The following is a 15,889-nucleotide window of genomic DNA, read 5'->3' on the forward strand; positions in this document are numbered from 1 at the left end:
GTGGCTGCATCATGCTCTGGGGGCGCTTCTCTTCAGCAGGGACAGGGAAGCTGGTCAGAGTTGATGGGAAGATGGATGGAGCCAAATACAGGGCAATCTTGGAAGAAAACCTCTTGGAGTCTGCAAAAGACTTGAGACTGGGGCGGAGGTTCACCTTCCAGCAGGACAACGACTCTAAACGTAAAGCCAGGACAACAATGGAATGGTTTAAAACAAAACATATCCATGTGTTAGAATGGCCCAGTCAAAGTCCAGATCTAAATACAATCGAGAATCTGTGGCAAGATCTGAAAACTGCTGTTCAAAAACGCTGTCCACCTAATCTGACTGAGCTGGAGCTGTTTTGCAAAGAAGAATGGGCAAAGATTTCAGTCTGTAGATGTGCAAAGCTGGTAGAGACAGACCCTAAAAGACCGGCAGCTGTAATTGCAGCAAAAGGTGGTTCTACAAGGTATTGACTCAGGGGGTTGAATAATTATGCACACCCCACTTTTCAATTATTTATTTGTAAAAAATGTTTGGAATCATGTATGATTTTCGTTCCACTTCTCACGTGTGCACCACTTTGTGTTGGTCTTTCATGTGGAATTCCAATAAAACTGATTCATGTTTGTGGCTGTAATGTGACAAAATGTGGAGAAGTTCAAGGGGGCCAAATACCTTTGCAAGCCACTGTAAATGCAATCCATTATTATTATATAGATTAGAAGTCTCCAATTATCATTACCACCAAAGGTGGTTGAGAACACAGGGCTAAGAAAAGCAGCTGCTGGCCAACCAACTAGATATAGTGGTGCTTTGGAAGGAACAGAAGATCACAGCTGTGACATGTGTGGCAATCCCAGCTGAAAGCAACATCAGGATGGAGCACAGGAAAAGTAACAGTGGCTAGAAGAACAACTGGTCCCGGTGGCAATAGAAGCATTAAGAGCTGCAACTGCCAAGCTGTAAGATTGGCTCTAAAGATTCCACAGTCACAGAGGTCAGAGACAGAGGTGTCTGTTCAGAAAACTGCAGACCTAGGAACAGCAAGGATACCGTGCAGAACCTTCAAACTTCCAGGCCTCTGGCAGAGGACCTGGGCTTAAGAACCATGCTCTAACACTACCTCAGAGGGGTTAACTGTAATTATAAGACAATACATTTCAGGACATTTTGTGGAATAATGAAAAAGTAATGTAATGAGTGTTGTAACAATAGTAATCACAAAATTGTATCTGACATAAAGTGTCCACATGATTTTCACATGAGTTGTCATGGTAGTCTGTTTTGTACATTAATCCTCTACAGCACAACACAGAACATTTTTAAGCCTCAGGCCCAGTACATGTGAACTTAAATGATCAATCAGAATGTTTGGAAAGGTATCTAATTTCAGTTCAATAAGATGTGGGAATCACTATGAAGCGTGATTTGAACATCGGGCATCCTTTTCTGACACAGTGACACGATCGCATGATGTGAGAAGAAGGTAAGAATATTTCCTCCATCATATTTAAAATGACATAAACTCTAAATCAAAAATACGTGTGAGTGTAAGAAGATGTGGAGAGCGTTTTTGTTTTTAATTTTGCTTTTTTTTACTTTGCCTGATCAGAAATTCAGTTTTTCTTTGTGCGATAAGGGGTACTTTTGTGGAAGACTTTGATAACTGTGTGTTTTTTCATAATAATATTATTTCATGTAGCACCAAGTAATAATAATGATATCAGATTATTATTTTTACAATCCTAAATTTACATTGGAAAGTGTGTCCATCTGTCTGAGCTTCCAGGTGTAGGGGCACCTGAAAATGAAAATGTGGTTTTAAATGCAAAATTGCTCAAAGTCTGTGCAAATCCAGTGTGGGATATCTCAAAAGCATGAAGAGAAAACAAGGAAGCAGAGACCCACAGCGCCCATCCTTGAGTCTAGTTCTGTCGGAGCTTTCTTTCTGTTAAAAGGGAGTTTACCTTTTCTACTGTAGCCATGTTCTTGCTTATAGGGGCTCGTCTAATTGTCAGGGTTTTCTCTGCATTGTTATAGGTTAATTGCATTACAATATTGAACAAGGCAAGATGCAGGGTTCCCGGGTGCACAGAAAAAACAGAGGTAATGTCTATAAAGTGTAATGTGCGGCTCTGTTTTACAGCACAAAAGAACTGTTTTTATTAAGTTTCACACAGAATGACAGCAAAGTCTCACAACATGAGAATCAATATGACATTATATTGGACAATTCGAACTTAAGCCTGTATCAAGCCATAAAGCTAAATAATCTAAATGTGTTTTTTCAATTCTTTGATCAAAATTGGTTGACATTTTTGGACGATTTTCTTATGTTTTTTATTGCTTTCCAACAATTGTGTAATGATCTATGAGTTAGTAATTGCCTCTGTTTTATACAAGCCTAGTTGCCTAGGGGCAAGTTGTGGATATATCTCGGAAACGGGTGTCTGAAATATAACATTTTTTTTTTTTGGCAATAAAATGGTCCAAAATGTGTCAGAAAATAATGCTGAACAATTTTAAGCATACACTATCACAATGTGTGAAGTGGAGGGTTAAATTCACGGCGAGATTCCCGCCGGACCACTTATCTGCAGGCACTTCCTGTCCCACCCACATTTTCGTGTCGCTTCCGGGTGGTGGTTACAAGCAGGCTGTCGTTATCTCAACGCTGTAAACAAGTTACTCAACGGTTTAGCTTCAACGACACATCAAGCGAAAAGAGATGCATATTAAAACAGGTGAGTTTGTGCTATATTTCGGTATATTTGAGTGTAACGCTTCACTTTCAGATGTGTTATTTATGTGTTTGGCCGCGGCATTAGCGGCGGGCTAGCAGCGCCGAGGGAAGCCTTTCTCCGCTTTGAATGAGGTGGTGGGGGGAGTTACGAAACTTCGGCTAGCGTTCTGGGTGGCTTTTTACAACCTTAATACGTGTAAAAACAAACATATCTACTCGACCCGCTGTAGTTAATGTTCATACATTTTTCGATGGTCAAAGTGGAACCTTTAGATACATAAAACCGTCGAGTTTTATGCTCCACATCGTGACGCTGCTAATTAAAGTTTGCTAACACCGGTGCTCGCTGTTAGCTTCTATCTTTTTAGCCGCAAGCACCGCTCACATGAACCAGCGGGAGTTGTTTTCCACAAATGGAAACTATTAAATCATTTCTGACATCTTTGTTTCTAAATAGTCGGGACACTGAAGAGTCTGCGGAGGTAGCCTGCTTCTCGAAATTTCGGAGCGGTAAATGAGACTGGGTCGGCCGGGCGGTGGTCGGTCTCACCAGTTCTTTTGAAATGTGGCGCTTTGGAGCGGGTACGCTAATCAGGCCCGCTGTAAGCTATGTGCTTCCTCTTTATGTTTCAACTTGTGGTGCATTTGAACACGGCCAACAGTAATGTCTGAGTCGGTCTGAGTATGTTTCAGTGGCGCCATGCGGACAGAGAATGATTTAACAACCAAAACGGGAGAGCCTTCCCGTAAAGACTGTTACCCAGTCACTCCTTTTCATGATGAGCCAGCAAGTGGGACAGCGTGACACAGGTCATTGGGCAAGATCAGACACGGGGACAAGTATGGTGATGACAGCTGAGACCTGTGATGGGCAACTGCCAGTTAGGAATACAATTAGTTTACTCTTAACCAACGGCAACATTATTTATTTATTAATTTGAGATTAGTTGACCTGAATTATATCAGCATCTTGTGTGAGATTGCATTAATAGTCACATGGTACGGCCCGAGGTGAAGTCTGTTTAATTACATTTTTTCCACCTTCCGACTCCGGAAGTTGAACCTAAAACGTTTTATACTGGTGCTTGATAAATTGCTCATCAAAAGTGTTGATGGTAGATTTCTTCAGAAGAGTTGTTTTGATTCCAGCAATCCTGTCTATTTTGGGATTGGTATTTTTTTCTGTACAATTTTGCAAGTAGCCAGCTATACAGGGAACTGTTGTTCAGCCTCACCTCCTCTGCCACACCGAAGTCACATGAAAGTGTGTCATCTACCCCCAATGTTTGTGTGCATGGTAGAGACAAGTGCAAAGACCATTATTAACCAATGCCAAGTGATAAGTCTTTGTGTACTACTCACTACAAGTATGCTTACTAAAGTAAGGGCAAGATACTAGTAGGACAGTAATGTTGATTGGAAGTGATTATGATATGATTTAGTGATTTCACTTACAAATCACCAAGCACTGGAATTTTCTGCTCGTATGCATGATAACATATTAAAACAGCAGATACCTGATCAACTTGTCAATGCTCATTTTCTTCAGGTACATGGGAAGCCAGCAACACTGTGTGTGAGCCTGATGGTCTATGTGACCAAGCAGTCCTTGTTTCAGCCGCCAATTCTGAGCCACACATTCGGAACCGCCGCCTGTCTCCTGGCTCGGGAAACTGTGGAGGTGGTGGGGGTGGAGGATGCATCTCTGGAGGCGACAAGCTGCCACGGCAGCTTTCACCCGATGGTGACCTGATGGGTCCCAGCCATGCCTTTAGCTTCCGCAGGGAAAAGGAACGCAGGGGCCCACAGCACAAAGGTCGTAGTCTGCGCAGGGAAAGTCAGAAGGGTGTTGGCCGTGTAAGTGAAAGGCCACAAAAGGTTAATCAAAAGGAAAGATGGGTCGAGGACAGTTTGTCTCTACTTAAGCCCCCACCTGCCTTCCCAGTGCAAGACAGTCCTGCCAAGCTACAGCCTGCTGTTAGCTATGCCTCCAAGGTGAAGGCGGGAGCTGCAACTGGAGCACTGGAGGAAGACCGACCTGCCATCGGCATGCTGCTACAGAACCAGTGGGGTCTAAGTTTCATTAGCGAGGCAAGACCAGTCACAGAGGGCTCTGGCCCCAACTCCCGTTCCAGTACCCCACTGCCCACAGATTCTAAACATCCAGCAGACCTACAGCTAGACACAGTTCTCACAGTGAGGCCCCCAGAAGAAAGGCCAATTCCAGTGTCTACCTCCCTCAACCCAATTGCATGCGCAGAGGTCGACGAGAGCAATGGAAAGCTGCTGCTCAGTTGTCGCCACCTAGTGGAAGCTCTGAACTATCATAGTAAAGGTAACCACCACAAGAAGCTTTAAAAATGACATCTGGCTAGAGATCATTAAATCTGAAATTATGGTGAATAACAACTACCTCTTTTCCCCTCTCTCACTCCATAGAGTGGAACGCTATCTGCAACAGACAGAAAAAAGGTGAGTTTTCCTAATTTATGCGCATTCATTCATATGCGCAAGACATTATTCCCTACTATTTTGTCACACACACTCATTGATGGTAATTTGCTAAAATGTGTTGCATAACAAAGTGGTCTAATCTTTGCTGTTTGTATGAAGCGTCCCTTTTGACTTTTTTTTTTTTTTTTTGGCTTCTCAGATCCAAAAAGGGTGATCTGGTACAAGGACACCAAGGAGCACCCAGCCTAGCAGTGTGACAGGCCCCTAGTGGAAACACACACAAGTACATACACATAAAATACATAAAGATGGACGAATTTGAGTCCTGTTCTCACACACTGCACTCAGGATGATGTCTTCACGCAAAGCCACACTGAGACACTTTGGACTAACTCCTTTAAGATCTTACAGCAATGGACTTTTTTTTTAACGCCTTACAGAAAGCCTGCCTTAATTAATCAGACCTGTTTTCATTGTCTCACATTACCATTTTAAGCTTGTATGTGTAGATTTATTTTTTTTTTTTTAACTATAGGCGCTGTAATTTAATTTGTTTCCTTTTTGAAAGCTGCCGTTTTTATCATACTTTGTCCTCTGTGAAGCGAGTGGTCAATCAAGCACTTTGTTCAAAGAATTTGTTTACCAATCCCTGTGTGCAAGCCCTCACCAGAGTGACTTTCCCCCTCCCCCATCAATTACAAATCAGAAGAATGTCTCATTCCTGCTTGAGTTTTACTGTTAATGTATGCAGAGGACTCCTGTACCCAAGTCTTCAGTTTACAGGGGGTGTAGTCAAAGGCACAGAAGAGTTCACCCTTTATCACATCACCATATTAATGCTGTGTTCCTTTTGTTTTCATTTGGTCCCAATTGGGTGAATGTTACTTACGAATCCATAAGGGATGTCACCATGTTCAGTGTGTTGATTTTTGAAAAGAATTTATTAAATAAAAATTACACTGGAGAAGGAGGAAGAATGTAAAAGGACAGTATTGCTTAATAAAAATGAGTAAACTTGAGTGGATCTGTTAATCCTCTTTATTTCAATACAAATTGTCATTTACTGCTGGCAACCTCACAGGGTTGAAAATCTCACTTATTTCATGAGAAACTTTCTGCTGTAACTGTACATAAGAGCACAAATGTGCAAGAAATTATACTAGCAAGTTCTGGGAGAGGGCCTCCGCGGGTACATCTCCAGAACCTAAAGTTACAAAGGTGGGAAATTTAAGAAAAGTAAAATTTTTGGTAATACAAAGCTACTCCTTCATACAATCCAACACCGAGCTCTGTGTGTGAGCTGTTTAAATGTTAGTTAGGCACTAAAAATATGAAACCAGCTCCTTTGATATCAAATATCTGTCTGGATAAACCCTTCAAAATGGAAACCTGCAGTCTTCCTGGTTAATAGTCTGCATTTTTTGTTGTTGTTGGCGTGTAAAGGCCTTAACCAGTGAAGCATAGCTCAGGAACTGAACTAATTTACAGTCTGAGCGTTTGAGACATTTTTCATGAAGGACCATGTTACAGCAGTATGTCTCTTGGATGTGTTTGAATAGTTTTTCAAACATGTGATGAGATCAGGTTTTGGATGTACAGAAAAGTATTCATCTGTGGAGCTGCTGTGTTATGTTTGAGGCCCGCTGTACCACGCTAAATGTGTCACAACAGACCACAAAATGATGGTGCTGCAGTCAGTCTCTCCATGTCACCTCCACCTCATCTGTTCTATACCTGCAACAGGAGAGAAACCCATGGTCATTTACTGCAAGCACAGCAATATGAACACAAACACAATACGAATGAATTTTTCCATCCTAGAGTCAGGATTAGCAACTTTTAAACCCAACAGCCACTTTAACTCATACAGACATATAATCGACCTATAATGAGTAAGGAACATAAATGTGATTCTATGGTGGGTTATTACCGTAAATCACAACTGAAAAGGTCTATGAAGCCTTACCTTTGTGTGATCCATGAGTCTTCTAGCTCTGTCACCTGACCAGACCGAAACATCTCCCAGCCGGCCTGAGCGATCATCGCTCCATTGTCAATGCAAAATCTGTGGCAACAAACTGATCTTTGTTATCTGCATCTTTCAGCCAGATCAACATCCTATCACACCAATTGAAAAAGTCACAATGAAGAGCTCCATTGCATGTGTTCACACAAGAACAGCTTCATACATCAGATGTTTTTGTGGCTATGAATGGTACACTTTATAACCAAAAGTATTTGCTCATCTGCCTTCACACACATATGAGATTGAGTGACATCCAACTCTTAATCCACAGGCTTTGCAGTTATAACAGCTTCTGACCTTCTGGTGTGTCTATGGAAATTTTTGACTATGTGGCTCAACAGCCGCTGACCCCATTCTGTGATTATATGTAGCCTACCTCTTTATGTCCGAGTTGCTGTCATTCCCAATCATTTCTACTTTCTTAAAATATCACTAACAGTTGACTGTGGAATCAGCTAGGAAATTTCATGACTGTACGGTACCTGGAATTCACAGAGCTTTGAAAATAACAAACACATTAACTCTTAAAAGTAGGGTGGGTGAGAGTATGCTGTACTCGGTCTTAGGACCAAACTGCTGCTCGTGCGTGTAAAAGTGAAACTAATTCTAGTGAAGTTTCAATGGAAATGAAAGTGAAGGATCTGAGTGTTGGGCAGACTGGGTTACCTTTCATCTGTGGCAAACAGCTTTGCTCCTCTCTCCTTACACATCACTCCCATCATCTCCTGCAGACGCAGATTACCTGTGGTTGGAACATGAGATAAACACATTTCTGAGAGCGTGAACTCATTTCCATTCATAGCAACAGTAAACAGAGAGGAGTTTCAAAAATGGGCTTAGACTTTAAGGGATCCAAGGCATTCCTGGGTGACTGTAACAATAAGTACATAAACAAACAGTAGTTAGAAACAACGAACCTTGGAATCAGTAAGAAGGACTAGATGTTACAGTCCCTGATAAGAATGCATTGCTTTAGATGGAGAGACTCTTGAGGGATGGAAAGGCAGCCCAGAAACTTTGTCAGCAGCACGCATCGTTGTGTGCCTCAACTTTCGGTCTTTTACCCAGGCTAATCTGCCATTTTCCTTCCTTGGTTAGGTTTAGGGATTAGAGATCTGATCTAGCTTATCATTTTAAAATTTGGGACACATCATCAGTAGTGGACCTTGGATTCATCGAGTGATTCGGCCATTATCCTCCTCTGCCCTGTTGGACGTGACCCACCACGTCACGATGCCGAAGAGCGGATTTCGCCTGTAGCACAGATGTGGCTGGGGTCCACTTCCTCCCCGTTGCTAGGGTGGGAGCAGTGCCTCTCACTATGGGGTCGTGGGAGTCCATGAGTGACATCTCAGGCCTCACTTCTGCACATTTAAACTCCTCAACCAGGCTAGGGATAGGCAATGACAGTATCCCATCGCTGTAGAGTATAATAATTAGAATTGCTGAAGTTCATGTAGACAGCTTTACTGCTTGTGGGAAGTCATTTTATTCTGTTGGATTTTACACAGAAGAAAACTGGTGTTCCCGTTTCTTTACAGATAAAATCGAGCCTTACACTCTGATTGCAAAGCATTTCATAACAGTAAAAGTAGCGCACACAAAATGACTGCAAAAACTTAAATGCTTCAGCATATTTGCTTTAATATTTTAGAATAAGCTGCAGCTGATCGTTTCAGATATACTTACAGCCAACGCCCCCGACAATCAGCACTTCCTGGGAGCCACAGTGAGCCATAGCTCTTTCTGTGATCTCCACCAGCATGGAGAACAATGTCTCCTGCAAAGACAGAAGCAATACTAATGGGAAATACTGACATCACTGATGCCAACACACCAATCAGGGCTGCAACAAGTAGTTGATTAACAGAAATTCAAGAGGTAAATATTTTGATAATCCAGTATGCTTTAATCATCTTAAACAATTCAAATAATGTGCTGCTTTCAACTGATCATTTCAGTAATCAAAATGTAATTAATCTATTAGCTAAAACTCTCGTAACTCTCGCTAAAACTAATTGATAAAATAAACTAAAATAAAAAAAGAACAAGCTTTTCAAAAAAGGACTTTATGTTCAAATCAGTGTGTGTGAAAAGCTTGTTCTTTTTTTATTTTAGTTTATTTTATCAATTAAAAAAGTGTGAAACCTCCTCTGTGCCGCTCCTTAAACAAATTGAATCACACTTTTCAGTAAATCACACAATGTACAAAACCTGGTAAACCAGCTGCCAGAAGATGCCAGCTGCTCCTTTTCATTCCAGTTGCACTTGAAATGAGAAGGAGCATTTTTGTTTCAGAATATGTTCTGACAATCTTATAAAGTCAATGAGAAAAACTCCTTTAACGTGTTTTATCAGAGGATAACTACACTGCGACACCAAAGGTAACTGGATCAAATGTTTTCCACGTAACCAAAATATGAACTTTCTGACTTTCGTGTGTATAAAGGCGCTATGCTGTACCTGAAGTGAGAAACACAGGTCTTCTGATGTACACTGACCAGAGCTCAGCATCTTATGAGCAGCGTCCTGTGGAAGGAATATAAATGTAAAGAACGTAAACCAAAAGTAGCCTTGAGATAACTCAATCAATATGACACAACCAACTTTACAGAAGAGCAAAGGACTTACTTCAATGTAGGACAAAATGCCAGAAAAGGACACATCCATGCCCTTTACTGTATATGGCAGCTCCACATACTGACTCCCTCTGGCAATGTGGAGAGAAAGCAAAGTTTAGAATAAACATAAAAAAAATTAAAAGACATAAAGAACACTAAATATTCACAACTATTCAGTGATCTCACTCACTTTTTGGCCATCTGCTCTATGTTGTAGCCTGGACTTGGATCATTGGAAATCTGAGTGTAGAAATCGTTTCATAGATGTATGATTACTTCGATAATCTGTTGCACTAAGTGAAATGCAACTTGATGGTTTCATGTTGAGAAGTATGACACAAACCTTAATAACTCTGGCAAACCTGTCTAAACAGTTGCCGACTGCAATGTCGATGGTCTCCCCAAATATTCGGTACCGCCGCTCTGAATATGCAATAACCTGCACAAAATTCAGGATGAACAAAACTCAAACTGCATTTCTACTTCAAATATACTGCTGTTTAGCTGACAGCTGCTCATCAGAAAATGCAGTGCAGATGTTCTGTGCCAAAAAGCTCTGCATGAGGCTTACAGGGAGGAACCAACCTGTGTATTGCCCCCACTAACATAAAGCACGGTGGGGTTGTTGGCTTTGGTGATAAGTCGTCCCATCTCTATGTGTCCGATACAGTGGTTCACACCGAGCAGCGGCTTTCCCCAAAGCTGTGAAACTGTGCGTGCCACTAGAGCCACCGTCACCAAGGGTGCACCCATACCAGGACCTGAAGGAGAACAACTTATTGGTTTGGTCTTCTACAGACATCAGTCAAGAATCACAGTCCCTTTATTTCAATTCATATCTTAAAGACCTTTTAGTACAATAATATTCCTACAGAGCACTTTGCTCTCAGATTGCAGGCTTAATTTAAGTTCCTAGAGTTTATAAAAATAGAATGGGAGCCAGAGCCTTCAGCTCTCAGACTCCTCAGGGTCTGATTAAACTTACTTTTTGTTATAGTTGATAACTAGGGCTGGATCAGGTGGTTTTGAACCCTCCATTAGTTATGTTCTTAGAGTCTAAAGCTGCTATAGCCCTAAGCTATATTCTCTCTGTCATAGTTTAAAAAAAAAACCCAAGATGTAAGATGTAAGTCAGATAAGCATGTGTTTCTTAAAGCAGGCCTTAATAATTGTCATAGCTGTCAAAGGAAGGACAAATAAGAGAAATTTTGACATGATCCATTTTCTTTATAAACTGTGGAGCTTGACAAATGTTCTTTGGCTTGTTTATTAGGAAAAATCCCCTATCTCTTTAAGCTATCCTTTTTCTGACTGGGAGCTCTTCATTAACGAAGGTCTGAACTTTAATGGCACACAGAAATTAGTGACATTTTTGAGTAACTTACAATATAAAACTAACATTTGTTTGTTAACAAACAATCAACTCTCAGTTATTTAAAGTTCACTATGACCCTTATTTGATGAGAACATGTTTGGATAAATTTTTGACAGACATCTGAAAGTTAAAATCTTTTATATTACCTTTGGTGTATGCCACACAGTCGATGTCTGCAGGTTTTAGCCCCGCTTGCTCCAGCGCCTCCTTCAGGACGGTTAGTATGACAGCACGGTGGTGTCTGGCTGTGTCACTTGGCAGGAACCCTGAGATATAAAAAAAAGCATGCAGTCAACTAACAGATTTTCATATAAGCAGTATGTTGGAGTTATCATTAATATCTTAGAGGAACTCTAACTTACCTTGACCCGGAGGTGTAATGTAAGTCCGTCTGGGGTTGGAAAGCACTTCCCCATCCCTGATTATGCCTATGCCGATCTTATTGGCACTGCCCTCAAATCCAATCACTACAGTCATGGCTGCAGAAAAAACTGTTTCAGAAAGAAGGAAGTCACTGTGTTGTTATAGTGTCTTTTCATTTAAACCCTTCATCTCTCTTGGAAGTCTATTACAGGCAAGAAAAAGGCACAATAAAACAAAATCAGATTATACTGGAAATTTTTGGACTAGACATCCACATATCTAAATATGTCTGGTATGGTAACTGCACCGTATCAGATCGCAATACCCTACAACGGATAGTGAGAAAAGATGAGAAGATCATTGGAACCTCTCTTCCCTCCAGCACAGACACTCATCACACCCACTGCATCCACAAAGCCACCAGCATTGTGGAGGACCCCATGCACCCTTCACACTAGGGCTGAACGATTATGGAAAATAATCTAATTGCGATTTTTTGCCCCAATATTGCGATTGCGATGCGATATGCGATTATTTTTTAAGGTCTTTGTCTTCTGTATTATTAAACAAAGACAAGCAATACATCATATAGTATGGCCAATACTATATTACATTAATTTTAAATTGTTCTTTCCTGGAAGACAGACCTCTGTTATGATGACATGAGGTGATGCATGAATTGATGACTGACATTTTTATTTAACTTCTTCAATCACAACAGTATATTTGAACATACACAATAGTTTATTTTTAGCTTACAAACATCTGAGCATAAAGTGCTGACAAGGAACCCTGGTGTAAACATTAAAATGAAAGTCAGTACAATGTGCAGATTGCAGAAATATACATAAACAAAATCAGTGGCTTTACCACACTCAGTTTTTCGACATCTGTGAACTACTAGACAGTCATTCAATTAAAAAAATAATATTAAATAAATAAAACTAATAAATAAAATATACACACATCTTACTGATCTCTGCAGTCAGTAACATTACACATAAAGTGCAAACATAATAGCAATTGTATAAACACACACACAAACACGCCTTTAAAATTTAAAGGCGTGAAATTGGACGGTCTAGTTCTGATTAGCGTCACCGCTGTCTCGGTGGAGTTTAATAAACTCGGCCGTCTGCTTCTTGCTATCTAAAATATAACCAGACACTGGTGTAAATTCTCGACTGTCTCATACTTCTGTTTAATAAGTTTTCTGTTTGACGTTTAGTCAGCTGTGTGAAAACCAAGGAGGAACCCACCCGGGGGATTAATAAAGTTTTATTTTATCTAATCTAATAACTTTAATCTCAGCCAAACCGATTTACTCACGAACAAACAAAACACTGAAAAAAGCCCAACAATAACATTTTTAGGTTGTCTACGTGACTTATATATCACGTTTAACCCGAGCAGCGAAACTCCGCGGTGATCTGAAAATGATGTGCCGGGAGTTGTGCCGTTCTCGGCCGCATCAGTAACCCTCGAGCTCCCGGCTAGCTGTCGAGCTGGTGGGTAGCAGACGCCTCTGAAAACGTCGAAGCACTTTTGCAAATATGGGATATCTTGATAAACCGAGCAGATATTTGATGTTTACACAACTACTTTCTCGCCTGAAAATATGTTAAAAGTTTATTTTGTGACCCAGAAAGATTAGTATGAGTAATTTTAAAACTTAGTAGCGGCCGCCATTGCTGGAAACTGGAGTTTGGCTGGGCCGCGCTATGAATTCTGGGATATGGTAGTAATTTGGACAGCCTTCGGCGCGTCGCTGTGACGTAATCGGTCTACAAATGCGGCCTCAGGAGGATGCAGCCCATGAATTTGGACATGTCCAGAGTATAATCGCAGCCTTTGCGGTTAGAAAATTGCACTTGATCATGTCGCGATATTATCGCAAATGCGATATATCGTTCAGCCCTACTTCACACACATTCTTTACCCTGCCTGCAGCCTTCTGGCAAGAGGTACCGGAGTATTCGGGCTCTCACTACCAGACTGCAAAAAAGTTTCTTCCCCCAAGCCGTCAGAACACTCATACTGGACTGACACACACACACACACACGCACACACACACACACCTTCATACACATAACTATCTCAAGCACTCATCTGCACAATCTCATACACACACCTTCATACAGCAAGTTACTTTTTGCACAACCCACTGTCATTGTTGCCCTTTTCTATTGCACTGTTGTGTCTGCACTGTCTTGTGTCTGTACCGTGCTGTTCTGTCTGGTGTTGCGGTGCTCATGGTTGAAATAACAATCCGGTTGTTCAGTGATGACGCCACGAATCCTACTTCCGGGTCTAAAGTTGTCTGCGTTTAATATGGCTTTTGTGTTGTTAACATGTTTAATGTTATGTATTTTCTTCTATTTGATCTCAAAAAGCTCCTAAAACAGTCAGTGATCACTGTTGACCTCCCTCGGCTTTTATTACCGCTAATCATTTATTTAAGCTCAGTTTTTAAAACCTTAGGATGTAACTACAGCCCAGCCCATGCAGCAGTATATGAATGACTAACCTCGTATTGTGGATGGATTATCTCAGTTGTTCTCCTGGTTGAAGTTTGGTCCTTTTACAGCATCCTGCCATGCGATTACATTTGTTTCTGACCACCGAGAACACTCACGTTAACTTTTATCAGTGGAAAAAAAGTTAGCTTGTTTATATTATGCTAACATACCTGTGTCGCTAGCGGTCACGTAGCACATCATTATATACCAGCTAGCCCAACTTCAGTAACCCTACAAACGTCACTGCTGTTTAGTTTTCTGTCTTCATTTATGCTGGAAGTGATAACAGAGCTGTACGTTTTAATTTGTTTCCAAAACCCCGCAGTCAGGACATGCTATATTGTATTTAGATAGAAGCTAGCGAGCTAACTCCCTGCTAACTTCTAACTCCGTTAAATGTCATAAATTCCGTTTTCATGGATGCCTGGATGTTAAACTCAATTGTTACGCCTGGTAGAGCAGACACTGATCATTTTATTAAAGATGAAAGACTTTAGACAGTTTTTCAACTCTCAGTAATGCCATAGTGATCGTTTGATATGGACCTGCAGCGGAGTTTAGACCCAGACACGGCTAGTGACGTCAGACTGAACAACCGGATAGAGATTGACAGACCACGTGACTTTCGCGCATTGCTTTGTGGGTACCCGTGGCAACAAAATCAAAACACTGCATCAAGCGCTAGTATTTCCAGCACCGGTAATCATTAATTCTGCGGTTTTAATCCCTACTTGCATTTTATTTGCCCCAAAAACAGTTATGTACAAAACGGAAAAAAATCAAAGGAGTGAAAGGGTCAGACCCATATGAGCATATAAAGTCGAGCTGCCCAACTTTCATCACGCACATATTTATTATTATATGGTCCTAAGCCTCTTGCCCTATGACAGCTGGGATTGGCTCCAGCACTCCCCGCGACCCTGAAAAGGATAAGCGGTAGCGAATGGATGGATGGATGGTCCTAAGCCACTTGACTTGACTTGACCACAACACAAATACAATCAACACCAAAATTCAAGATTCAAATTATTTAGCAGCAAACATTTTTATGCAGATAACATGTTATTGCACGCATTTTTTTAACCCTGATAATACACCTTTAACCTACATATTTCCACATTAAACGTTCGGACAATCAATACGTAAACATAACATACGTTAACAACATAACGTATACATAACACTATTTATACCAATTCCATGTGCAATACTCAACTGTATATACATAACACTATTTATTACATATTACTTACGTCTTGTATATTGTACATTATATATATATATATATATATATATATATATATATATATATATATATATATATAACTGTATATGTACAACTGTATAGTGACAATATAGGCATTCTATTCAATTCTATTCTAAAAGAACCAAAGCATAAGCATCCTGATAGCTGTCTAATTAGCTCCTATGCTAACCGCCAGAGAACAGACCGACTTTTTTTTCCAAAAGTAAATTTATGGTGATGCGGTTTTGAAAACAAAATATATTTACCTACTTTTTAAAATTTCCTTCGGTAGGTCACATTAATCTTAATTCATATCGCTTTAACTTTTACGCACGTAAACCTAACTGGCTGGGCTAATTTCTGTAGCTCAGCTCCTCCATAACGAAGCCCAGAGGACCCAAACACTGGTAGGATTGACAGACCATTTTGCCTTAACATTTTCCCTTAACATAAGACAACGTAAAAACAGAGCCTTACTTAACTAACATGCCACGGTAATAAACTGTGTACATTACAGCAGCAAGTACGTATTTATTTTTCAAGAAGACATACAAAT

The 15,889-nt window shown here is 40.6% G+C and overlaps 2 protein-coding genes across 3 annotated transcripts; one reads left to right on the forward strand and one right to left on the reverse strand.

Annotated features, from left to right (window-relative positions):
- Positions 1-2,556: 2,556 nt before the first annotated feature.
- On the forward strand, positions 2,557-6,201 carry LOC113009203 (uncharacterized). Its single transcript, XM_026147390.1, has 4 exons — positions 2,557-2,729; positions 4,278-5,063; positions 5,168-5,200; positions 5,382-6,201. The coding sequence occupies exons 1-4, from the start codon at positions 2,714-2,716 to the stop codon at positions 5,429-5,431; spliced, it is 885 nt and encodes a 294-aa protein (XP_026003175.1). The 5' UTR covers positions 2,557-2,713; the 3' UTR covers positions 5,432-6,201.
- Positions 6,202-6,205: 4 nt separating this feature from the next.
- osgep (O-sialoglycoprotein endopeptidase) lies at positions 6,206-15,751 on the reverse strand. 2 transcript variants are annotated; one of them, XM_026147388.1, is made up of 12 exons: positions 15,604-15,751; positions 11,567-11,695; positions 11,351-11,470; positions 10,415-10,590; positions 10,173-10,268; positions 10,020-10,069; positions 9,840-9,918; positions 9,672-9,737; positions 8,898-8,988; positions 7,875-7,950; positions 7,149-7,247; positions 6,206-6,916 (listed from the first exon to the last, which is right to left on the reverse strand). In XM_026147388.1, the coding sequence occupies exons 2-12, from the start codon at positions 11,679-11,681 to the stop codon at positions 6,877-6,879; spliced, it is 1,008 nt and encodes a 335-aa protein (XP_026003173.1). In that variant the 5' UTR covers positions 11,682-11,695; positions 15,604-15,751; the 3' UTR covers positions 6,206-6,876. The 2 variants fall into 2 exon arrangements, with proteins under 2 accessions (XP_026003173.1, XP_026003174.1); XM_026147389.1 differs by having other exon boundaries at positions 15,600-15,751.
- Positions 15,752-15,889: the final 138 nt, after the last annotated feature.

Source organism: Astatotilapia calliptera, chromosome 17, assembly GCF_900246225.1.
Source record: "Astatotilapia calliptera chromosome 17, fAstCal1.2, whole genome shotgun sequence".
NCBI lineage: Eukaryota > Metazoa > Chordata > Actinopteri > Cichliformes > Cichlidae > Astatotilapia > Astatotilapia calliptera.